The sequence below is a fragment of the Tachyglossus aculeatus genome, chromosome 14 (genome assembly GCF_015852505.1).
Source record: "Tachyglossus aculeatus isolate mTacAcu1 chromosome 14, mTacAcu1.pri, whole genome shotgun sequence".
In the NCBI taxonomy this organism is placed as follows: domain Eukaryota; kingdom Metazoa; phylum Chordata; class Mammalia; order Monotremata; family Tachyglossidae; genus Tachyglossus; species Tachyglossus aculeatus.
The window spans coordinates 42,040,290-42,066,601 of NC_052079.1; the positions used below are offsets into that span (position 1 = coordinate 42,040,290).

General features: G+C 39.2%; 1 protein-coding gene across 1 annotated transcript in view; it reads left to right on the plus strand.

The window, feature by feature from the left end:
* The window catches only part of UTP20 (UTP20 small subunit processome component), a 79,416-nt gene that overhangs the window by 11,630 nt on the left and 41,474 nt on the right, over positions 1-26,312 (plus strand). Inside the window, exons 8-27 of the mRNA XM_038756200.1 lie at positions 226-381; positions 720-866; positions 951-1,085; positions 2,623-2,700; positions 3,908-4,086; positions 8,241-8,396; positions 8,551-8,639; positions 9,923-10,028; positions 11,707-11,857; positions 12,141-12,203; positions 12,865-13,023; positions 14,222-14,298; positions 15,563-15,642; positions 17,061-17,298; positions 19,276-19,470; positions 22,279-22,369; positions 23,069-23,154; positions 23,722-23,847; positions 24,900-25,066; positions 26,084-26,292. Coding sequence (XP_038612128.1) covers positions 226-381; positions 720-866; positions 951-1,085; positions 2,623-2,700; positions 3,908-4,086; positions 8,241-8,396; positions 8,551-8,639; positions 9,923-10,028; positions 11,707-11,857; positions 12,141-12,203; positions 12,865-13,023; positions 14,222-14,298; positions 15,563-15,642; positions 17,061-17,298; positions 19,276-19,470; positions 22,279-22,369; positions 23,069-23,154; positions 23,722-23,847; positions 24,900-25,066; positions 26,084-26,292 — 2,688 coding nt within the window. The remainder of the gene's footprint in view (positions 1-225; positions 382-719; positions 867-950; positions 1,086-2,622; positions 2,701-3,907; positions 4,087-8,240; positions 8,397-8,550; positions 8,640-9,922; positions 10,029-11,706; positions 11,858-12,140; positions 12,204-12,864; positions 13,024-14,221; positions 14,299-15,562; positions 15,643-17,060; positions 17,299-19,275; positions 19,471-22,278; positions 22,370-23,068; positions 23,155-23,721; positions 23,848-24,899; positions 25,067-26,083; positions 26,293-26,312) is intronic.

The following is a 26,312-nucleotide window of genomic DNA, read 5'->3' on the forward strand; positions in this document are numbered from 1 at the left end:
GTTGTGCTCTCCCAAGCACTCGGCACAAAGTAAGCACTCAGTAAAATACGATTGACTGAATTGTACCAGGTGCTCTAAAGGTAATTCCATCACAGCCTGTCCCTCAACTGTAATAATGGAGAGTTGCAGTATTAATATTCTAGATGTTCCGTTCGCTCAGCAGGAGTGCCCCATGTATTTTATAGGAATTAAGACGCAATTCACCTGTCTTTTGGCTTCTTGCAGGCAGTGAAGTTAATTCTGCAAAAACTGGGGCCAGTTACCGAGAAAGAAGCAAAGTTACCCTGGATTCTTGTTGGCAAAGCACTGAAACAGATGATGAAATCTGCCGCATTATATGTGCACCAGGAGCATTTTAACATTTTGTATGAATGTTTAAATGTAAGTTTTCAGAATTTAATGATTTTTTTTTTGACACCAGTCAACCTTTTACATAGATATAAATAATGCTTAGTTTGGTCCATCCAGTTTTAGCCACCTCTTCCTTATTGCTTAATCAACATTTTTTCACAGTGTTAGTGGGAATTTTTCACAAGGACATTTTGGCTGATGGTAAATTTGATGTTGTATATGCAAAATGGGGAAAATCCGGGCAATTTATCATAGTTACAACTATGTTTTAAAGAAAGTGCTTCACTTATATTTTCATCCTCACATGAAAATATTAGTTTTGGTGATTTGCAGTTATCAGTTTCTTCATGACTAACTCTCCTTTGCAGGAGTCACTCTTGGAGTTAAAAGAGAAAACATCCAAGGCCATGGGTTGTGAAAGTTCGAAACAGATTGAAAGGTTATTAGAAGCGTACCTAGTTCTTGTGAAACATGCAAATGGGTCTAAGATCACTAAACCTGAAGTTGTTTGCAAGGTAAGTCAAACTTTTCCAGAATGTGATATGCAGAATATAGGATTAATGATCTAATGTTACATTATAGTTTCTCTGTATCTACAGACATTATCCCAAATGTTGAAAACAGATGATCTCTCAAAATCTTGCTGTAAGACTCTCCTGGAAGTTATCTCTACTTTGATACTGGACGAGAATGTTTCCTTGCCAGAAACGCTGATAAAAGAAACGGTCGAAAAGGTAATTACCATTCTAATTATTAGTAGTGTAGATTTGAACAGTAGTTCTAGAATCAGTCAATCAGTGGTATTTATTGAGCGCTTTCTGTGTGCAGAGGAGAGTACAATACCTTAGAGTTGGTTGCCTTCAAAGAGTTTACAATGTAGCGATGGACACAGATAATAAAAATAAATTACAGATAGCAGAAATAGCGGAGTATAAGGACATGTAGCTAAGTGCCTGCTGGAGTCAGGAGAGTATCCAAGTGCTTGAGGGGTCCTGACTAAGTGCTCAGGTGTTGTAGAAGAGAGGGCAGATAAGGTGGGGAAATGACGGAACGCTTCTTGGAGGAAATATGATTTTAGTAGGGTTTTGAATGTGGGGAGAGTGATGGTCTGTCAGCAGTGAAGGGGGAGGGAATTCCACACGACTCTCTCCATGATACACATTCACAGACTGGAGTTTCAGCAGCAGGGCTAACTGGGACCAATTTTCTCTCAGGATTGCAGTTTGTTAACTGTTAGTCCAAGTCATCCCCAACTTTTTGTTTAACTTTCGGCTCAGTGGAAGGAGCCCGGGCTTTGGAGTCAGAGGTCATGGGTTCGAATTCCGACTCCACCACATGTCTGCTGTGTGATCTTGGGCGGGTCACTTAACTTCTCTGGGCCTCAGTGACCTCATCTGTAAAATGGGGATTAAGACTGTGAGCCCCCCGTGGGACAACCTGATCACCCTGTAGCCTCCCCAGGGCTTAGAACAGTGCTTTGCACATAGTAAGTGCTTAAATGCCAATTATTATTATTATTATTATCCATGGGAATGGCTGTAGGTAACTGGTTCTGACAGCAATTCACATTTTGGAGTGGCAGCAAATTAATCCCGGTTATCACATTTCAAGAGGGCAGTAAAATCTTATTATAGCTAAATTCAGAAGGCTGCTCCAGACTACAGGAATGGGCAAAATGAGGCTGTAGAAGTCAGCTCACCACTGCACAGTGCATGGAATTCCCTGTCGGACTGGGGCGTAATCTCCTAGGAGTCCCTTGGATTATTGTGGATGGTACTGCAGTCCATGCAGTCCTGTTTTATCAACTCCAACTATGTGTGGTCCAGTCTTTGGTACATAGTAAGCGCTAAACAAGTACCACTTATTATTACTAATGCTAAAGACAATGTTATTATTATTAATAGTAACAATAACAACAATATAAACTGCTAACCAAACAGGGATTCCAAGAGATTTGGCAGAGTTAGACTGGTCATGGAGATCGGAAATGGACTCTGCTCTGTTGGAGAATGATCTCATTGTGTCCGTTTCCAAAAATGGTGAACCATCTCTTTCCTTGGAGATAGGGAGAAAAATAGGACCCAGATTGGGTAGAGATGACTGAAAAATCACAGGAAAGATGATTTTGTTTCATTATAATGGGATTGAGATTAATTGTAACTAATGGAAGTTACCCACAACCGAATGGTGAAAACTTCATAATTCCCTGTATATCCTGTATTCATTGAAGTGAAATGTCTTTATGTACCCTTGTTAATTCTGTTTCTTTAGGCTTTTGAGAGTGGATTTAAAAGATACTTAATTTTGGGCTTTGCTGAAGTTATGTTTGCTATGGAGCAGTTTGAAAAAGTAAGTTTTGGGTAATTAATTTGGGAATTTTTAACCTGAGATAATGAAACACTAATGCAAGTTTTCTTTTAGGAGATTCAGGTGAGATACTTGTTGTTTCACTTAGAAGTTTTAGTTTAGACTCTCTGTATTTTTGATCATAGACTATGTCCAAATGTTTTCTACACTGAAGCACTTGCTATTCAGGTTATGCGACTTATCCACCATTTATGAATTTGTGTCTGGTAGTTCAAGGTAGGTTTTCTACTCTTTGTGTATGCAGAGTAATGTTTGAGTCCATGAGTCTAGGAAAACCCCACTTACTAACCTGCACGGTGACTTTTGAGGATGTTCTTTGACTACTGTATGCCTTGGTTTTTTGAAGGAAGCTGTATTTTCTCCAGACTTTTTTGAAGGTTGAAACAAAATAGACTCTGCCTACTGTAATTGTAAATAATTACTGTTTTATACCTGTAAATTAGGACTGCATAGTAAGGCCTTAGGACTTTAGGTCTGATTGCAAAAAAAAAAAAAGACAAATCAAAACTTCTAAGTTCTCTGCTGGCTAGGTAAAGCAGACAAAACAGAATTTTGAAAGGCATAAATTAGAAAGTTAAAGTGGCAACAAATTGCCTTGGTGGAGGCCAAGCTGTTTTTGTAAATTTCCTTTCCGCCCCCTTAAAAAAATGCTTAGATTTTAGGTGGATAGGCTTGCTGTTTTCCCTCCCTTTGGCCCTAAGATTGATCTAATATGTCTAAATCCCTTGAGTATGACCAGAAATAAAGCTGCTCTGGGCTAACCTGGGAGATGTACAGGGCTCTGGAAAAATCTCTGTACTTTGGAGGGAAGAGAGAAGTCATGAATCCACAATCCAGGTGTACATTGTCCCCTTCTCTTCCTAAACACGGATCGGTTCTGGAAGTACCCTGGCATTTAGTCCATTTAGAATGGAATAAATGGTTCCCAGTCAGGATCAGAAATCAAAATGGCAGCTCAGTAGACAATTGTATCCACTTGGCACTCCCTCTGGAGATGAATCAACAAAGTTTATGGACAGAAAGGCCCATGAATCACAGTGCCACCTTCATTATTTCTAAATGTACACTTAATATAAGATGACTAGATTTGTGAAAATGAAAAGATGCATTTCCTACACAAATGTTAAAATTAAGGTGCTAATGGGTTAGTTTTATAGAGCCTAATTTCTCAATTTTTTCTTTTTTGAAGCTTTTCCTCCCAACCTTTCTTATCTATATCAAGAATTGCTTCTTGGTTGAAGATGTCACGGCCAAGGATGAAGCCCTAGCCATTTTGGCTAAACTTATTTTGAACAAAGCAGAACCTCCCACTGTTGGCTCAATGGCGTTTGAAAAGTATCCTCTTGTTTTCACAGAGCAATCTGTTGGGTAAGTTCTAACTTTCTGAAGCTCATTTGAAATTACACTATTTGACTCTTAACCAAAGATTGTTGAATGATAAAGAGCCTGATTATTGTGTTTTAAGGCAATCTGAGTCACATAGGAAAATTATATCATTAAAGGTGAATGAAGAATTATATCATTAAAGGTAAATTAGGAAAATAAACTTCTGCAGTGTTTTCTTTTACTAGTCACATTTGCCTAAATGAGCTTAATCCTCTGAATAACCTTGATTTACCAGAGTTTACAGAAAGAAACATGGTAGTTAAAGTTGATTTTGTATTAATTTTTTGAACTAGAAGTTCTCCATAGTGGGGGAAAAAATGATTGTAAATGTGCCAGAGTTAACCTTGTCCTAGATCCTGAGGTTATAGCTTCCAAAAGAGACAGGTGAGAAGCAGCATGGGCTTGGGAGTTAGAAGGACCTGAGTTCTAATCCCAGCTCTGCCACTTTCGGCTGTGTGACCTTGGGGAAGTCACTTAACCTCTCTTTGCCTCAGTCACCTCATTTGTAAAATGGGGATGAAGACTGGTCGCCCCATGTGGGGCATGGATTGTGTCTAACGTGATTAGCTTGTATCTACCCCAAAACTTAGTACAGTGTCTGGCCCATAACAAGCACTTAACAAAAAACCATTTTTTTTAAAAGAATGATTAATGTAGGTTTGGAGGTCAACTCTCACCTACTGAAAATTGAAACTTTTGCTAAGAGTATTGGCTTCCTTCTCACACAGTGGCAAAGCATAGTTGAAATAGTACTCTTTGCTTGAGTCTTAGGAGAAGGCTCCCCATATAAGTGGACATTACCCAATTCTCTTAGAAATTGCCCTCCCCCTTCTCTGAAACTTTTTTATTTAATTTTGTGATTTTGCCAGTAAATAACTGCTCCATGTTGGCTATGTCATATTTCACCAGTGGATTAGTCCTTTTGTCACCCAGATATGTCCCCATTTTATCTCAAGGATCACAACTACACCAGAGTTTCCCCTTTTTAAGATTGTATGGACTGTTACTGCCTTGCTCATAGAGAGGTCAATGATAGAGTGTCTGATTATATTGTTTTTACCATTAATCTAGAGGTTGTTTTTCAAGCTAAATGGAATCTTTTTTACTTTTGTGACGAGTTATTTTATTGCTCACTTTTATAACACTGAGAGGTGCTGAGGTATTTTTATGATGCAAGCTTTCATTCTTTGTATCAGTCATGTTAGTGAGGGCACACTGGATGCATTATATTAACACTTGGGAAAGTATAATAGAAACAAGACACACATTCCCCATTCACATTCTGAATCGGTGATCAGAACAAGGAATTTGATTGTGCATTTGATTATGCTTATAGACACAAGGACTGAGGAAAGTATAAATGAATATGAAAATGCTAGAGGTGACTGGTGGGTTGATATGGTACTGGTACTTGGTACTGTGATTGAAACAGGGAAGGCTTTTTGAAGGGAAGAGGTGGGATTTTAGGATGGGGTTGAATGTTTTGGAGCTGTGATCTGTCTGAGTACGGGGGTGGGGAGGAGTTCTAGATATGGGGAATCAATCAATCAATCAATCAATCGTATTTATTGAGCGCTTACTATGTGCAGAGCACTGTACTAAGCGCTTGGGAAGTACAAATTGGCATCACATAGAGACAGTCCCTACCCAACAGTGGGCTCACAGTCTAAAAGGGGGAGACAGAGAACAGAACCAAACATACCAACAAAATAAAATAAGTAGGATAGAAATGTACAAGTAAAATAAATAAATAGAGTAATAAATATGTACAACCATATATACATATATACAGGTGCTGTGGGGGAGGGAAGGAGGTAAGACGGGGGGATGGAGAGGGGGACGAGGGGGAGAGGAAAGAAGGGGCTCAGTCTGGGAAGGCCTCCTGGAGGAGGTGAGCTCTCAGCAGGGCCTTGAAGGGAGGAAGAGAGCTAGCTTGGCGAATGGGCAGAGGGAGGGCATTCCAGGCCCGGGGGATGACGTGGGCCGGGGGTCGATGGCGGGACAGGCGAGAGCGAGGTACAGTGAGGAGATTAGTGGTGGAGGAGCGGAGGTTGCGGGCTGGGCAGTAGAAGGAGAGAAGGGAGGTGAGGTAGGAGGGGGCGAGGTGATGGAGAGCCTTGAAGCCCAGGGTGAGGAGTTTCTGCCTGATGCTCAGATTGATCGGTAGCCATTGGAGGTTTTTGAGGAGGGGAGTAATATGTCCAGAGCGTTTCTGGACAAAGATAATCCGGGCAGCAGCATGAAGTATGGATTGAAGTGGAGAGAGACACGAGGATGGGAGATCAGAGAGAAGGCTGGTGCAGTAGTCCAGACGGGATAGGATGAGAGCTTGAATGAGCAGGGTAGCAGTTTGGATGGAGAGGAAAGGGCGGATCTTGGCAATGTTGCGGAGCTGAGACCGGCAGGTTTTGGTGACGGCTTGGATGTGAGGGGTGAATGAGAGAGCGGAGTCGAGGATGACACCAAGGTTGCGGGCTTGTGAGACGGGAAGGATGGTAGTGCCGTCAACAGAGATGGGAAAGTCAGGGAGAGGACAAGGTTTGGGAGGGAAGACAAGGAGCTCAGTCTTCGACATGTTGAGCTTTAGGTGGCGGGCGGACATCCAGATGGAGATGTCCTGAAGGCAGGAGGAGATGCGAGCCTGGAGGGAGGGGGAGAGAGCAGGGGCAGAGATGGAGATCTGGGTGTCATCAGCGTAGAGATGATAGTTGAAGCCGTGGGAGTGAATGAGGTCACCAAGGGAGTGAGTGTATATTGAGAACAGAAGGGGACCAAGCACTGAACCTTGGGGAACCCCCACAGTAAGTGGATGGGAGGGGGAGGAGGAGCCTGCAAAAGAGACTGAGAAAGAACGACCGGAGAGATAAGAGGAGAACCAGGAGAGGACGGAGTCTGTGAAGCCAAGGTCAGATAACGTGTTGAGGAGAAGGGGGTGGTCCACAGTGTCAAAGGCAGCTGAGAGGTCGAGGAGGATTAGGACAGAGTATGAGCCGTTGGATTTGGCAAGCAGGAGGTCATTGGTGACCTTTGAGAGCGCAGTTTCCGTGGAATGAAGGGGACGGAAGCCAGACTGGAGGGGGTCGAGGAGAGAGTTGTTGTTGAGGAATTCTAGGCAGCGCGTGTAGACAACTCGTTCAAGGAGTTTGGAAAGGAATGGTAGGAGGGAGATGGGGCGATAACTAGAAGGTGAGGTGGGGTCAAGAGAGGGTTTTTTTAGGATGGGAGAGACATGGGCATGTTTGAAGGCAGAGGGGAAGGAACCAGTGGAGAGTGAGCGGTTGGGAACAGGGAGTGAGAGAGTGAAGAGCAGGATTCATTCATTCAATCGTATTTATTGAGCGCTTACTGTGTGCAGAGCACTGTACTAAGCGCTTGGGAAGTACAAGTTGGCAACATAGAGAGACAGTCCCTACCCAACATCGGGCTCACAGTCTAGAAGGGGGAGACAGACAATAAAACAGAACATGTGGACAGGTGTCAAGTCATCACAATAAATAGAAATAAAGCTAGATGCACATCGTTAACAAAATAAATAGAATAGTAAATATGTACAAGTAAAATAAAGTAGTAAATCTGTACAAACATATATACAGGTGCTGTGGGGAGGGGACGCAGGGGTGAAAATGTGGTTAAAAACTCCAATTTGTGAGTAACAGTCATTCATTCATTCAGTTGCAGTTAGAAAGTTAGTTCAGAACTGTAGTTGTGTCCATATACAGCCCTTGCCACTAGATTTAGTTTATTTCCCTGAATACACAACAGAATTCGTGACACTATTTCAGTTAAATTCTGTTAGTGCCGGTGGGAATGTTGGTAATTTTGGTACTAAACTGCCCAGAGCAATAGCAAGAAGCCTCATTTTAATCATTAAATTAATAGAAGAGTAATTTTAATATTTGTGTCACAGTGACTCTCCATATTTGGGCACCTAGATCTTGTTTGCTGTGTGAGGGTACAGTTGAAGAGGTATTTCAAATAATTGTCTAGATGTTTTTTCCCTCCCCTTTGATTCCTTGCCTCATCTAGACTTTTGTTAGAAGAAACCAATTTGATTTTAAGGTCCGTGAGGCAATTACTATGTCTACTTCTATTCAGACAAATTCAAGAGATTTTTATTTTGTCTTTTTATCTTTCAGAGCCTGTACAAGACAAATGAAAAGAAAGAGAGATAAAGAAATAGAACAAACTCCAGTATTGGATCATGTTTTATCTTTAATTCAGCTGTCACCAAATGAAAACATTCCTGATCTGTCACATCCTTGGGCGGCTCTTCTTGTTCTCCCTCATATTAGGTAAGAATAGAAAGCAGAATTCAGTAGAAGAATTGGTCATTTAAAGGAGTCCATCTAATCCTAGTAGATGTGCTGACTTGTATTCTGAAGATAACCAAGCAACTAAAACTGGTTGTTAAAATAATAACTTCACATTTCCTGTGTTTTGGGGCAGGCCATTTGAAAAAGAGAAAATTCTACCACTGATCACAAGCCTCATAGAATCACTGTTCTTGGCTGTTGGCAGAGGAAACCTTGGTAAAGGTCAGTTACAGTTACCTTTTGTTCATTAACTTCCATGTTAGAGCATCCAAAGTAAATATATACACATAGCATAGCCGGGAATAATAAAGACATTGTCTGCTCTTATAACATCCAGGTAGTACATTATGAAAAGCAAGCTTGTGTTCTTTTGCACAAAGATGTTGCTTTATCCATAAGAAGTGTCCTTCTGCGCAAGCGTGCGAGCACATGCTCATGCACGCAAACACCCCCACTTCTTTCCAGAAAGTTTCAATTTTGATAAATAGTGTATTTTCAGCTCTGTGGGTTTTGATTGCTTTGTGACAGTCACATGCTGTACAGTGATAAACCAGAGTAATTTTTAGTGAGACCTCTGATATTAATGTAGGAATCCCTTGGGTCCAGGTCAAGGAATGCTTTTGTTTGTTTTGAGAGTTGTTTGTTTGTTTTAATATCCCATGATCCGTAATACTAACAGTGGTATTTGTTGAGCACTTGAGTACTGCACTTGGGAGAGCGCAGTACAGTAGAATAGGTAACCAGGATACCTGCCGACAAAGGATCTTTCTAAAGAGGGAGACAGAAATTTTAAAAAATTACAGGTGGGTATGAAGAGTGTTGGGGGATTTGCAGAGAGATGAATATCAAAGTGCTAAAGGGCTAATAATAATGGGAGTTGTTAAGTGCTTAGTATGTGCCAGGCACTGTACTAAGCACTGGGGTGGATAACAGTAAATCAGATTGGCCACAGTCCCTGTCCCATGTGGGGCTCACAGTCTCAATCCCCATTTTACAGATGAGGTAATTGAGAAACAGAAGTGAAGTGACTTGCCTAAGGTCACACAGCAGACAAGTTGTGGAGGTGTGCTTTGATTCTTTTCCTGGAAAAAGAAAAGGAGAACACTGCTTCATTTTAGGAGGAAACAGGATGCAGGCATCTCTGTGGACAGTTTTTTTTTTTAAAATTGGCATAGATGAATTGATTACTAGCCTAAACCATTGAGACCATCTTGCGTGAAATGGATACTGCAGTTGCTGTTGATTGAGTGGTGGCATCTCAATTCCTAGAGGAAATCAGGACATATTATGTGTATATTATGAACTATCTCTGAGCTTTCTATTTTGGTTCCTTCTCTTCATTTAACAATATATTTTAACATACAGAGCACAGTTTGCATCATATCTTTCCACTTGCCATTTTCTCTTATGATCAAGCAGAAGGAATTTTGTGTTCGTTAGTAAAAATTAGCTAAGTTATGTGATAATTCTTGGATAAGCAGCAGCTTCTATGTTCCTGTTCATAGGAGGCCTGTTTGTCATGTGCCAGGCAGTAATCACACTGCTAACTTTAGAAGAGTCTTCTGAAATTCTCCATTTGGTGCCTGTGGAATGGGTAAAGAATTTGGTGATGTAAGTAAGCATATCACAAAGTTTTATTTAATGCAGTGAAGATAGGCAGGACTGCTTTTCATTGTCGGAAAGTCTCCTTCCCCCTCAGGAAAATCTATTTCACCAGGACACAAGCGCTTAGTACAGTGTCCTACATACAGTGAGCGTTCAGGAAATACAATCAATTGATTTATATCCACAGTTCTGCATAAAAAGGGTTCTTTTAGGCAGATGTTCTTCAAATGTAGGCTCATTTTGCAGTGTAGTGCTATCTGCAGTCAGTATTTCAGAAACCCAGTTTATCTTTTGAAACCACAGCCATTCAGGTCAGGTCACTGATCTGGACTGTTTCCATTTCCTTTTTTCAGAATTTTTAATCCATTTTAATAATGATGGCATTTAACTGCTTACTATGTGTGAAGCATTGTTCTAAGCACTGAAATAACGATGGCATTTGTTAAGCACTTACTATGTACGAAGCACTGTTCTAAGCGCTGGGGTGGGTACAAAGCGATCAGGTTGTCCCCACGTGGGGCTCACAGTCTTAATCCCCATTTTACAGATGAGGTAACTGAGGCCCAGAGAAGTTAAGTGACTTGCCCAAAGTCACACAGCTGACAAGTGGTGGAGCCGGGATTAGAACCCATGATCTCTGACTCACTTCTAAGCCCATGCTATTTCCAGTGAACCACCCTGATTTTGTTCCTCCCCACTTCAGGAGTCTCTAGCTTTAAGATTTGTTGCAATTTAAGAATGATCAAAAAGTGATTTATTTGCTGGCTGTTATAGGTCCTGACTTGATTCACTGTCATATCAATCAAGCAATAAGTGGTGTTTATTGATGGCTTACCTTGTGCCGAGCACAGTGCTAAGCACTTGGAATGGTACAATATAACAGAGTTGGTAGACACATCCCCTGCCCACAGTGAGCTTTCACACAACCTGGTGGTATTTGCTGCCTACTTATTCGGTATGGTATTTTGTGATGAATAGCTTTAAAGGGTGCACCAGAGAGCAGTGCTATAGGACTGATGGAATTCCCTAAAGGTCAGAGACTCCAGTTGAAAACGAAGAAGAATCTGCAGTAATGCTTTCTGGGAGTCACTGTTGACCATTTGAAAGAGACTTCAGAAAGCATTGCTGCCTGCATCATTAGAAGGACTCTGGCCCATCTTTGGATCGTCCCTTTTAGCGCGACCCTGAGTGGAGCCACATTCTCTTATTAAATATTTTATTTACTATAAATGCTGAAGGTCAGTTAGAACAATTGTCCTTCACCAGAATAATTTCACCACGAAATGCATGTGGTCATGGTATTGATGTCACATTCAAACATTTTTATCCCAATAAAAGGGAAAGCTGTGCTTAGAAAACATAATCTTTTTAGGCAGGTCGTTTTCAACCAGTCAGCTTATGTAAGCTTCTCTGTACTTTGAAGCTAAGGGCTACTGTTAAAGTCCTCTCAAAAGATAGTGAGATTTGCTTTTCCCTTTGTTTTGCAAATGTGGGATTTAGTACAGAGGAAGCATTTCATGTGTGAGAAGGGAAGGTCTGAGGAAATAATTGCTGATTTTTAAGTGTTAATTTATGATTTGGGATTAAATCCAGTTCATTTTGTATTTTTCATTGTTACTCTCACTTATTGAACACAAGGAAGCGTGGCACTTTTATGTCTATCTGAATGAGTGTTTCTTTGCAGGATGTTCCCTTCTGAACCATCTATCTTGCTTTTGGCTGATCTGTATTATCAGAGACTAGCCTTGTGTGGCTGTCAGAAACCTCTTTCTGAAGAGTCCTTGATGGAGCTATTTTATAAATTACGAGCAAACCTCTCAACTGGCATATCCAAGGTAACTTGACTTCCATCTTTTCAATCTCACAATAAATATGTTTATATAGAATGGTAACAGAAAGATGCAACAATTCCTAAATGACTTCCAATTTACAGCACGCCAACAGGGTATAAGGAAACAGTGCAAAGAATTTATGCTCCACAAAAGTAAATTCTTTACAAGGCACATAAATAATAAATTAAGAATTAATCAATTGTAATAGCCATTGAATTTTTTTCATTGTAAATCATTTTCTGTAGTTAAAAAGGTATTTATAAAATGTGACTTTCTCTTTTGCTAGGTTCGACTTTTGACGATACGAATCCTAAACCATTTTGAGGTCCAACTTCCGGCACTGACAGAGGTACTGCATTTTTTTTATGGTGTTTGTTGAGCCCTTACTATGTGCAAGGCGTTGTACTAAGCACAGGGATAGATACAAGCTAATTAGGTTGGACATAGTCCCTGTCCCATCTTGGGGCTCACTGTTTTAGTGTGACTTTTTTTTTCTAGATTGTCTCAGACATGGCTGTGCTACAGCCTTGATCACATTAATACATTAGTGCCAATGAGATGCAGTTAGCATTTTAAAGAAATTATTTTTAGAGCTTAAACTAACAGTCTAAAATTGTAGCAAACGTTCATAATCCAACCTTCGTTTTCCATTTCCCAAGCTAAAAATTTGCCTTTTCACATACAGAACTTCCATCGGAGTGAGGCGAGGCTTTTAGTTTCTGTTTATTCAAGTCAATAATAACAGTAATGATAATTGTGGAATTTAAGTGTTTACTAGGCATCAAGCACTGTTGTAAGTGTTCAGGAAGGTACAAGAGAATTCATTCAATCGTATTTATTGAGCGCTTACTGTGTGCAGAGCACTGTACTAAGCGCTTAATGAGATCAGATTCAAACTTCGATAGTTTTGGCTGGTTTCTTTGGATCATGGAATACATGGTGAGCTTGAAAATTTTAATGGTGTATTTTAAATGAAAAAAATCAGAGCAATATTTCTTTTGTTTTTTAAGGATGACAGTATGGGGGAGCGTCAGTCTGTGTTTGCCATTTTACTGCAAGCTGAACTTGTCCCAGCAACTGTGAATGATTACAGAGAAAAACTGCTGCATTTGAGAAAACTGAGACATGATGTGGTACAAACTGCAGTACCCAATGAGCCTTTACAGGAGGTAAAATGTTTCTCTATTATCTCCTTTGCTTACTTGAAGTGCCTGTTTGATTTTTGAAGCAGATAACACTACTCATTGGAAGTAAACTATAGCTAGCTAACAAGCTGAGGACTTTTGAACATAAGGTAATTCAGAGTTTATTAGCCCTCTCACCTCTTAGAAGTACATGGAAAATAAGCAAACATAAATTGAGGGATGTACAATAGTTAAAAGCCTTAAAGTAAATAGGAACCATAGATGGATGAATAAATCAGTAACAGATAAGTGCTTCAGAATGATGAGGTGACTGGGGAGAGGCCTGGCCACCAACTTGGTTTTTTTTTTCTGTTTTTTTTTTTTTAAATGTTATTTAAGTGATTACTGTGTGCCTGGTTCTGTACTAAGCACTGGGGTAGATACAAGATAATCAGATTGGACACAATCCCTGTCCCACATGAGGCTCACAGTCTAAAATGGAGTGAGGAGGATTTAATCCCCATTTTACAGTTGGGGTAACTGAGGCTCAGGGAAGTTATGTGACTTCCCCAAGGTCACATAGCAGAGAGGTGCAGAGTTGGGATTAGAACCCAAGTCCTGTGAGTCCCAGGACTGTCCTCTTTCCACTAGGCTATACTCCTTCCCGAGATGGAATTGATTTCAAAACACAGATTTTTCATTGTATTAATGAAATTTCTCTTTCACAGCCAAACAGTGGTCATTACCTTGAAAATTTTGAATTAATGTTACTTCAAGCACTATTGCAGCAATGTGTGTAAAAATCGATCTAGTGCCTCATTTTGTCAGGCACGTGACTCATCCCAATATTCTTATGTGTGGGTATTATGTCACACCTTTGAACTTTTTAATAATAATATATAATAATTATAATATTGTATAATAATATTATTATGGTATTAAGCATAGATAGTAAGTGATGACTAAGATTTAATGCTAATATTCTGTACTTTTGGGGGGGAGTTTTTTTGCAGAAAAAGAAGATTTGGGTGGATGGGATGTTGGGCACCCTTAGTTCTGTAGTAAGCCAAATACTCCTGTATCATGAACATGCTTTTTGTATTTTGGAAAAAGTTGAACACTGGCTTAGATTTCCTTGAATAACACGTTTTTCGAAATATCTTTTTTGGTTTTGCATTTGCTAAATATTTGTAATGCTCATTCAGTATGATTGTCAGAAAATGAAATTCTTGTGTTTCTGCAGGTGCCACTTTCTTATTTACTAAGCATGTTATATATTAACTTCAGTCCTCTCTGGGATCCTGTTATTGAACTCATTAGGTAAGTGTATGTTAAAGGAGACAGAAAAGAGGAATTATATATGGAACTACCAGACAAATGACTTAATACAATAATAATATTAAATTATTAGTATTATAATAATATTAACTGGAAACATTTATTTTGGGGTGTAAATTTGTGAAAGTAACAATGTTCTCAGGCCTCAAGCCCATATTTTATGAAATATTCCCAGTCTGCCTAGTTTTCTTGCAGAATCCCACGTTAAGAAAACCTGTGTTGTAAAATTCACCCAGTATCCAGCACTACATGCATATGCACAGGTATTTTCTGCCATGTTGCACTGTATATTATTCCCTGATATTACTGTATTCTACCAAAATTAGAAGAAAGTGTATCAGAACTGAGTGCACAGGAATTTTGTAAAATCCTGTATTGCACAACATGCACAAAAACCCTTACTTTAAAAAAGAATTGACTTTTTGTGCTATTTTTGCTGGACATTCAAAGAGTTCTGCAAAGTTACAGGACAATTTAGTTACACATTTTGAGTATCTTATTGCATATTAGTTTCAGTGCCCTTTTAAGCATCCGTAACTTTGTGGGTCCTAGAAGGAGTGGTGTAATTGGGTAAATGTGGAGGCGGGCATGGAGAAGAGATGCCAGAAAATTGGCTCAATTGAGGTTCAGTGAGGAGGGAGCCAGCCAGGGGAATCCAAATAAATGTGTCGGCTTTTCCCCGGTTTTCCTGGCCGGTAATATTGAGTCAGAAAGAAACTTGTTGCCCATGTCTCTGCCATCTTTTCTGGACTCTTTCATCTTTTGGAAGTGAAAGCAAGGCGTAGACACTGGGAGGTCACAATCCTTTTGGGACTAGTGAAGGAGGCGAGTTAGAGTGGGAGAAGAAATTGTTCCCGTGGGCCGTAGGGATGTTCCCTGTTACTTCCTCTTTCCTCTTGGTCCTCTTTCCCAGAGCCCCCTGGATTGTCTCCTACATAGTTCTCTCCTCAGAGGAATATAGATGTAGAAGTAGATGCAGGTGGAAAAGAAACTTCTGATTTACGTCCTTGGGTTTGTGGAGACCATATCCACATCACTTATGTACATATCTTTCAATAATATAGTCTCAATTATTTATATTAATGTCTGTCTTCCCCTTTGGATTGAAAGCTAATTCTGTTGTATTGTTGTCTCCAAAGAGTTTAATACAGTGTTCTGCACATAGTAAGCTCTCGGGAAATACCACTGATAGATTGATTACTGTTTAAGAAACTTTAATTTTCAACTTGATTTTCCCTTTTGCCAGTTCTCATGCGAATGAAATGGAGAACAAACAGTTCTGGAAAGTCTTCTGTGAACATTTAGAAAAAGCTGCTGCCCATGCTGGTATGTGCATTTTTTTTCCTTGAGTGTTTTAATTTAAGGAGTTTACTTTTAAGGCTATTTAGCTAACTACTATTGACCTATTTTTTGAGCCTGGAGAAAGGGAATGGTGATATTTTGCACTTCCAGAGACTTCTAAAGCAGTGATACCGAACTATCTTCATGAGATATATGTGAACAGGAGCCCATCCTAAGGACACCTTTTCTGTCAATATTATCTCAATTTTAGGTGCTTTTTCCAAACTAAGTATAGTGATAGTGTAGGAAGAGCAGTTCTAGGTGCTATATTTTATAGTTCTCTGAATTTAGGGTCTAATTTTATGACTTTATACTCTTTATGGATGAAGTGAGGAACAGGTAAAGAGAGTGATGAAAAGTGCTTATCTGAGTGGAATAAAATATTCTTTTGCGTATGGGGAACATGATGATGTCCTACTGATGTGTTTGGATTGCTTTTTATAGGAAATGTAGCTCTTTAGCAAATAAACGTTTGATGTAAGCACAGTGTACCTTACTCTTTGGCCTAATAAAAGTTGGCTTCTGTCAAACTTCAGAGTTATTATAAATATCATTTTTATGGTCAAGTAAGAAATAGTGCTTCTGTTAAATTGAGATGAGAACCTTTTCTGGGGATACTTTTGGGATAATGTATCTCAGGCATTGCAGTTGGCTTAGGTAGTTATCCTTAATGAGAGTAATATAAACTAGATTAAAGCTAACTGAATAATGAGAAAGCAGAATCTGGTCCTCTTTTGAAGCCTTTAATTCTCATGTTACTCTGTAAACACAGTCACATCAATCTCATTTCTCTCTCACACATTACATTACATTGTAGTGAGACAGTAATGCTGGCCTTGTACACAGGGGTATTGTGAGGAGTCATTAAGAAAACTACTAGAAAAGTATCATGTCCCCCATTGTCTACATTGATATTTACTCAGGGTTAATGTCTGAGATACTGGCTAGGGACCCTGGCATAGGAGCTGCTCAGATGAAAAGTAGAGTTGGCAATGGCAACTTCTAATGCAGATCCTTCCCTTCCCCACAGCACCTGTATATATGTATATATGTTTGTACATATTTATTACTCTATTTATTCATTTATTTATTTATTTTACTGGTACATATCTATTCTGTTTATTTTATTTTGTTAGAATGTTTGGTTTTGTTCTCTGTCTCCCCCTTTTAGACTGTGAGCCCACTGTTGGGTAGGGACTGTCTCTATATGTTGCCAGTTTGTACTTCCCAAGCGCTTAGTACAGTGCTCCGCACATAGTAAGTGCTCAATAAATACGATTGATGATGATGATGCACTTGGGTAATAGAGAAGTCCAAGTGGCAGGGCTGACCTCTTTCTCATTCATCAAGGCGTCGCTGATTCTTTGCCACCATCCTTTCTCACATATTCCTTTCTCACACAGAGAACGAACTACAAGGTAACCGGAAAGAAAGCCAAAACTATACTGGTGATGAAGGCTGGAGCAAAGCAGGACGAGTGGGAACCCTTTTTCATGACCAGCTGAAGTTGAGAACTGACTGCAGAGAAAGGCTGGACCATACAAATTTTCGGTTTCTTCTCTGGAAGGCACTCGCAAAATTCCCAGAGAGGGTAGAGCCCAGATCAAGGGAACTTTGCCCACTTTTCTTGAGATTTATGAGGTAAGCAGTCATTTGCAAACAATCAGTCTTATTTGTTGAGCACTTATGTGTGCAGAGAACTGTACTAAGCGCTTGGGAGAGTACAGTGTAACAACATAAAACACATTCTCTGTCCACAACGAGCTTACAGTCTAGAGGGCGAGACACACAGGAGAAATGTGGCGTTGTGGAAAGAGCATGGGTGTGGGAATCAGAGGGCCTGGGCGCTAATCCTGGCTCTGCCTGTTGCCTGCTGTGTGACCTTGGTCAAATTGCTTAACTTCTTTGTGCCTCAGTTTCCACATCTGCAAAGTGATGGGTTCAGTAACTTTTTTTATGGCATTTACTAAGCGCTTACTATGTGCAAAGCACTGTTCTAAGCGTTGTTCTCCCTCCCCAGTGTGGGACAGGGACTGTGTCTGTCATGATAAACTTGTTCTATTGCAGTGTTTAGAACAGTGCTTAACACATAGTGCTTGACAAATACCATAATAATTACTATTGTATGTCAGTAAAAGTGAAGAGATGAGGTGATGAAGGATAATGAACTCACCTGGTTGGCATAAGAAAATTACTTGGTTTCTTTTTAGTATGGGTTTTGGAAGGGTTTTTTCCTTTCCTGTGGGACAAAATGAAATTTTTATTTGTTCATTTACAGACCCTTTAGCCAAGCAAGAATAAATATAAGTTTAAACCAGAATTTATTATAAATTATTTCTCTATTTTCATAAGGCAGAATTATCCCTAGGAAAGAAGCTGTTTGCTTAATCCTGCTGCATCTTTCACCTAGTCAATACTTACAGTATTATTTGAGCACTCAGTTACTATTTATTGAGTACCTTCAGTGGGCAGAGCACTGTTTAAACCTGTGTCAGGAGACATGATCTCTGCTCTTGAGCTTCTGATCTAGTAATCATAATTGCAATGCCAGCCATTTATCAACATGAAGTTTTTAATTTTTTTGTGTGTAACAGCAATCTGAATTTGGCTAAAAATGAGTCCGCATTCTGAAAATACTATTTTAGATCATTTCCTTCATTTTATTTATGCATTAAAATGTCAGAAATATGGATGTGTAGGACATGATCATTTGTAGAAGTAACAGAGAAATAAAGCAGTAGCTGTAGAGAAGCAGTGTGGCTTAATGGAAAGAGCATAGGCCTGGGAATCAAATGATCTGGATTCATTCATTTATTCAATTGTATTTATTGCGTGCGTACTGTGGGTAGAGCACTGTACTAAGTGCTTCATAGAGTACAATATAATTGTAGTTGTCCTGACGATTTTGACTCCTGTCTATGTGTTTTGTTTTGTTGTCTGTCTCCCCCTTCTAGACTGTGAGCCCGTTGTTGGGTAGAGACCGTCTCTATCTGTTGCCGACGTGTACTTCCCAAGCGCTTAGTACAGTGCTCTGCACACAGTAAGCGCTCAATAAATATGATTGAATGAATGAATATAACAATAAGCAGGTGCATTTTGTGCCCAAAATGAAAGGAGCAAGTTAGGGTGATGCAGAAGGGCGTGGGAGAAGAGGAAAGGAGGGTTCTAACATCTGTGTCAAACTGGGCCTGTGTCCAGCCAATCTTGTATCTGCCCCAGCATTTGCTACAGTATTTGGCACATTATAAGTGCTTTTCAAGTATTATTATTATTATTATTAGTAGTAGTAGTAGTAGTAGTAGTAGTAGTTGTAGTAATGGTATGGAATGCCACTGAACGTAGTGCCAGAAGCAAACAGTAAAACTAATTGACTGGATTCACATTTCTTTTCTCTCCTTTCTTTCTCCAGCCATTCTCCACTTCTCCTTATCCTCAAATGCAATTTCAAGTGGCCAAAAATATAACTATCTTCTTCTCCATCCTCCAACTATAATTTTAAAATTATGTAACAAATTGTAAAATAATAAGTAAATGAAACCCCACGTTACAAAATATAGTGGGAAGCACAAAATTGGGTTGGAATCTCATCCATTAAAATTTTTCTTTCATCTGACATAGAAATGAGTATTATACAACAGACCTCCAGGTTGCTCCAACTCAAGACCTTCGTAAAAAAAGCCACATGCTACAGGAAGAAGAAATGGAAGTGACTCCCTCAAAAGACGAGGAAGAGTTAACAGAAGAAGCCGACTGGTCAGAATCACCCATACTTGTAGAGTTACCAAAAAATAAAACAAGGAGAGCTGCAGCAAAGTAAGTATAGTATTTACTTCATTTATTGAGCACTTCATTTGTAGAAACACTGTATGTGTGCTAGGGAGAGGTACAAAGACAGTACATAATTCATGCTTGGTCTCTGGACCATAAAGAATTTAGTAATCTAAAAGGGTGAGAGGAGTAAAGGAAGCAGAGAACTGATGAGAGGTACATAATAAGAGCACAAAATATGTAAAGTGAAACAACAGATTGACAAGCAGTGACTATAACAAAACCACAAATGCATTCGAGTTCAAGGATTATTGGGCTTGGAAGTAAGGAGAAACTGGATTCAAAGCCTTGCTCTACCACTGATTAGTTACGTAATCAGGAGTAAGTCATTTAACCATTCTCTTGCCTCCATCACCATATAGGTGCCAAAACTAATAATAGGCCTCATCCACCCTAGAAAAAGTTTTTCGCGGAAATGATAATTTAGATTAAATGATGTATTTGCAGTCTTTGGAAGAAAGAAGCAGCATGGTCTTGTCAGTAGAGCACGGGCCTTAGGAGTCAGACCTGGGTTGTAATACCGGCTCCTCGACTTGTCTGGTGTAGGACCTTGGACAAGTCACTTCAATTCTGTGTGTCTCAGCTACCTCACGAGTCATGTGCTATCCAGATAGCCATGCATTGTGTAAAGAATCTATAATTCCCCAACAGTGCTCTGTCCATATGTATGTTACTGAAGAATTGAGTCAAAAATAGTGGACTGTTGGTTCATGAAATGTGTATCAGCCTTATTCATCTTCTCTTAGTTTGGTTTACATCAAATAGCTTAACTTTGTGGCGAAAAATAATGACAGACGCGCACCAAGTACATCTAAAAATGTTGCATATTGAGTCCTTTTTGACCTTTATAACCTAGTTCATTCTTATCAACTCAAGATGTGATTTATTGCAAAGGAACAGCTTGTACCATTGTAAATGAGAATGATGTAAATTCTGCTCCAGTTTGCCTTCTTGGTTTTAGCTGAACATATTTTTTTTTTCCATTCTGTTGTTCCATTATTTTCCTTGGCCCTTGGTAAATGAATGCATTTACATAAATTAGTAACAACTTTAAAATCTGGCCAAATATCAACTTATTTTGGCTTCAAGCAGTTCTTATCCTCAGCTAATTTGGTGATAAACAGCTGGGATCAAAGATTTACAGGAATAGTGTTAATGAGTTCTTCCATTAACACTTCATCTTTACCTGAAATGCTTATTTCTTGAGTGCCAGTGAGCCTTGGATTTATTTCTTCAGTTATGAGTTTATCTCAGAAACAGAATTTTTAATGTACTTTTCCTCAGGATTAAGTCCAAAAGGCAGGATAAAAGTTTGTACAGTTTCTCTCTATTTCGTACTACATCAAATGTGTCTGCGATCAGGCGTATCTTTTATTTAGTACATTTATTTTAGTACTGAACTTTTCTGAGTTGAGGGAATGAAAATAAAATTTAGAACTACTTTGTAATAGTTCCTTAATACGGGTAGTAAAAGTTTATGGCTGGCAATTATAAAATGATACTGATTGTCTTCATTTAATGCCATTTTGTCTGCACTGTGGAGGTCAAATTTGAGTGGAAAAATAATGGGAGTGAGAGCCAGTGGTTTTTTGTACTTGTTTGCAAGATGGTTTGGGAATAAATTTATTCAGTTCTTATAAAATAATTGTGAGAAAATATGCCAGATTGTTACTGTGAGTTTTAGGAGAGAGTAGAGATTGCCTGTAAAGATCTTTCGTTCCTTAATTCTTGAAAAAACTTAATATTTGTGTGTGTGTCCATCAAAACTGTAAAAAATAGAGGAACTTAGGAAAAATAGAAACTGGATCTCACTGCTCCAGTAGCCAAGAACTTTTGCTTTGCTCCTTCATCTCTCCATAGTCCTCTTTCCCACCACTTTCTCATCCTTACCAGAGAAACGGCCTGGCCTGTCGGACAGAGCGTGCCCTTGGAAATCAGATGATCTGGGTTCTAATCCTGCCTATGCCACTTTCCTGCTGTATGCCCTCGGGCAAGTTACTTAACTTTTCCGTGCCTCAGTTTCCTCATCTATAAAATAGGGATTTAATACCTATTCTCCCTCCAGTTAGACTGTGAGCCCCATTTGGAACAGGAACTATGTTCAACCTGGTTATCTTGTATCTGCTCCAGCACTTAGTACAGTGCTTGGCACATAGTAAGCATTAAAGAAATACCACAATTATTAAATTCCACCCTCACTCACAGAAGAAATTCCTGGAGTACTAACTGACCTAGCTGCATAAGGAGAACAATCCCAAAATCACATCTCTTGGAAGATTATTAAATTCCACCCTCACTCACAGAAGAAATTCCTGGAGTACTAACTGACCTAGCTGCATAAGGAGAACAATCCTAAAATCACATCTTTTCCAAGAAGCCTTCATTGTCTAAACCCTTATTTCCCCTACCCGTCCTCCCTTCTGCGTCGCCTGTGCATTTGGATATGTAGCCCTTGAGCACTTGATATTCAGCCCTCCCTCATCCCGATAGTAATAATAATAATAATGGCATTTATTAAGCACTTACTAAGTGCCAAGCACTACCTTCACATCCTTATACTCTGCCATTTCCCCTAACTGTGATTCATTTTAATGTCATTCTCTTCCTGTAGACAATAAACTCTTAGTGATCAGAGATTGTGTCAACCAGCTCTTTTGTAGTGTACTTTCCCAAGTATTTAGTACAGTGCCTCGCATAGAGTAAGCACTCAGTAAACACTATCGATTGATTGATATTAAGAAGTTTCTAATATCCAGTACCTTTGTCCCCTAACCTCTCTCTTTTTTTTAATAGACAGTTGATTGCACACCTTCTGGTGTTTTCTAAATTCGTAAATCCTCGTGCTCTATATCTGGAACCAAAATTAAATAAGCTGTACAGTCAAGTAAGTAAACATTTGGTTTTCCACTTTAGTATCACAGGTTTGATATAAGCTGCTTCTCACCCCACGCCCCTGCAGTATCATTGTCTAAAAATGATTAGAGTTAGATATCATTTAACATCATTACCAGACTATGGGCTTCATTGGAAGCATTAAAAGATCTGGATGGTGACCCAATTTTCGTTTTTCCTTTTCATGTCAGTATATAGAAAATTTTGCTTTTTACAGATTTCACCTCATTTCTGTATATTATCTAAGTCATGCAATTTACTTAGTTATTTAGAGTGCTCACGATTTCCAATTTCACACCTTGGTCCTGGTGAATCTTAGAGTAGAACAAACAAGCACCAGGCCTGAGTCTGCTGCCAGCATTACCTGACACCGTGCAGTCACCATCAAAGGAAGAGATGAGTTGCTCTCCTCACATACTGAAAGAATAATAGCTTTAACTCTCCAGTCATTTGATCAAAGAACTAAACTCCGAAGTAGGGGTGGCAGACAGAGCTGAATATGTAGGGAGGGAATGTGGACGACAGAGCAGTACTGCCATTCACACCCACAACAACCTCAGGGTTAAGGGAATAATCTTTGGAAAATTTAAAACCCTGCATTTGGTGATTATCACGTTAACACAGTCCTGTGGTTCAAGGGTAAATGGTTTCACCCTTTTCTGATCATTTTCTTATAAAATTTCACCCCTAGTTATTGTTGCACCGGGATCAGGAAGTGCAAAAAATGGCACTAGAGTGTATAATGACCTACAAGGACCCACACATATTACCATACAAGTAAGAGCCTTTGTATTGTTTTTGAAGCGTTAATGTACTATTTTGTTCTTGCATGAGCATGTGTTTCTTTGTGTAGAAGAATGTTTAGACCAATCAAAAGTAATACATTCCTCTTCAAATAAATATAATTGGGGCAGTATTCTAAGTTATTCACATTTCTTGGAGTGGTCCTCCCAAATACAATTAAGTAGAAATGGAACTACTTTAAAAATGTGAATGAAAGATTTATAATTTCTCTACCCTTGTAAAGTACCATCAGGTACTCACAGGGAACATAATTGAAAGAGGAATTTATTTTAAAAGCAATATATGGACAAAAGGTTTTCCAAATCATATTTTTAATTGCTGGATGTACTTGTACCCCCTTTAAAATTTAGAAAGCTTCTGAATGTCAGTTCTCTTTACCTTCAAAACCACTTCTTGTTGACATCTGCTTAAAGATTCCAAACAGAGAGAATAATTGATTATTTTTTTTTTATTTTATGTATATTAACCCATGCACCTTAGTTTAATGTGGTATTTTTCTTTTAATTTTCTGACCTACTGGGATATATTCATTATCTACAGGGACAACTTACAGAGGTTGCTGGAAGACAGAAGCTTTAAGGAAGAAATTTCCCATTTCAATATTTCTGAAGAGAATGCTATAGTGAAGGCAACTGACAGAGCAGAACTTTTTCCAGTTCTTTTAAGGTATATGTTCACTATCTTAGCAAAGTGATTTTTAAGATTAAATTAGAATTGTCAGCCATCGGAGAGTGAGTGGTTGAAGATGATGTTGGGTTAATGGGATCAGAGGCACAGGTAATGGGTTTGGCGTTGAAAGCAGTTTGAAGATGTCCTCTTGAGGGACAGATGGATATCATGAAATAATAATAATAATAATGGCATTTGTTAAGCACTTACTATGTGCCAAACACTGTTCTAAGTGCCAGGGGGGACACAAGGTAATCAGGTTGTCCCACATGGGGACTCACCGTCTTAATCCCAATTTTACAGTTGAGATAATGAGGCACAGAGAAGTCAAGTGACTTGCCTAAAGTCACACAGCTGACAAGTGGCGGAGTGGGATTAGAACCCATGACCTCTGACTCCCAAGCTCGTGCTCTTTCCACTGAGCCACGTTGCTTCTTTGTAAGGAAAGAAAGCATTTAGGAAAGGAAGGAGCTGGGAAGGTGATAGACCGAGTCTCATCCATTGTTCCTGCTGGGAGACTCTGACATGTCTTTTGAATGGAAAATATCTATCTATATAGATGTAGATATAGATATGTATATTACTAGATAGAGATTAGCTAGTAATACAGGAACACTTGTGTGTACATTTTGTAATGTGTGCATTGTACAATGTTTTCTAGGAAAAAATTCCTAGAAGTCTGTAAAATACAATGCCCCTCCTAAGGTGCCTGTCTTACTAGCAGGGACTAAATATAGGAAAATTGGGTTCAATAAAATGATGTTAAATATTTACCCAGTGGTTAGTAAAGTTAATCTAGTTACCTCCATTTTATAAATGAAAAAGTGTAAGCCCAAGATGCTTAAATGATGTGGAGAAGAACACATTCCCTCTTTGTAGCTATGCTGGAACCAGAGCCCTTCTTTTCCAGTTTTACTCACCTTGCTGAACTTTATGGTAATCCTGATCTATTAGAATCTGTTTCCTTGCCTCCAAAATGTTGATCTTAAAAAGGGGGTGGTGAGTCAGATAGATTTAGGACCAATGAAGAATTTATGTTGTTTTTGCAGAATTCTGTATGGGAGAATGAAGAACAAGACTGGTAGCAAAACACAGGGCAGATCTGCAGCTGGTACCCGTATGTCTCTTGTTCTGAGATTTCTGGCTGGGTCATTACCTGAAGAGATCCACATGTTTTTGGATTTGATGTTTGAACCAGTGAAGCACTTCAGTGAAGGTATCTATCGACTATTTAAGGCAGTGTTCTAAAATCAATTGAATTCATTTATGCCATCGGGACTATTTGAGATGTTTGCATAACAGTGAAGTAGTTCTTCACTTTTATCCACATTTTCTCCAGAGAATTAAGGCACCCTGCCTAATTTCTTGGTTATCTCGGCAGTGAATAGAGGATGTTATATGCGTGAATAACTTTGAGGTAGTAGTCATAGTATTATTTAGCAACTACCGTGTGCCAGTGGAAGCACAGTACTTAGTGCTGGAAAAAAACGTATGGGTGGTAATTCATTCATTCAATCGTATTTATTGAGCACTTACTGTGTGCAGAGCACTGTACTAAGCACTTGACCCCCAAAGGCTCAGTCCAAGAATAAAGGTAGGGAGAGAGTTGGCAACGGACATAGGAAAAGATGAAACAATAAAACCTTGAAAATATCAAAATCGAGAACAATGATATATGTATTCATTTCCATGATACTGCTAGGAACTAGAAGTACTGATTGTAATAGCATCATTGAAGCGCTTACATTGTGCAGAGCACTTAGTAGAACTGGAAGAGTATTCATAGGTGGGAATTAGACATGGTTAAGATTTCCATTAGTCCCTTAAGGCGATAACATCACTATGAAGTAGGAAAGTAGTGATTGATAGATAACTCCTAATGTAGAGATAAGGAGAGGAGAACCAAGTTGGTTCAGCTGAGTCTCAATCAGGTATTTGCCACACTGGGAATATAACTTAGCCCCTTACTCTTACACTTAAATGGCATCATTGCTGGTACATCCACAGGTTTTAGAGTTGTTTGAAAATATTGGGATTGAGCTATGCCTTTACAGTACTTGGGCCAGGAACTGTGCCCACACAATTAGAAAGCCGAGACATTGAGTGGTGATTAGAATAAAGAGAAGTTGAATTTCAAGTCAGCGGGCAACTGTAGAAAATGGAATCACAACGAGAGTTCTTTAATGGCATTCTCTTTTTCTCATGAAACTTGTTTTCCTTCCGTTTTTATTAGGACCATGTCATTCTGCAGTTTTGCAAGCAGTGGAAGAACTGGATTTGTCAAAAGTCCTCCCCTTGGGTCGCCAACATGGTGTTTTAAACAGCCTTGAACTGGTATTAAAAAACATGGGTCATTTAATTAGCCCGTACCTTCCTGAGATTCTGCAGATACTGCTCTGTATGACAGCAACTTTCTCAAATATCCTTGAACATAGAGAAAAGGTGAGAAATGTAGTATTGTA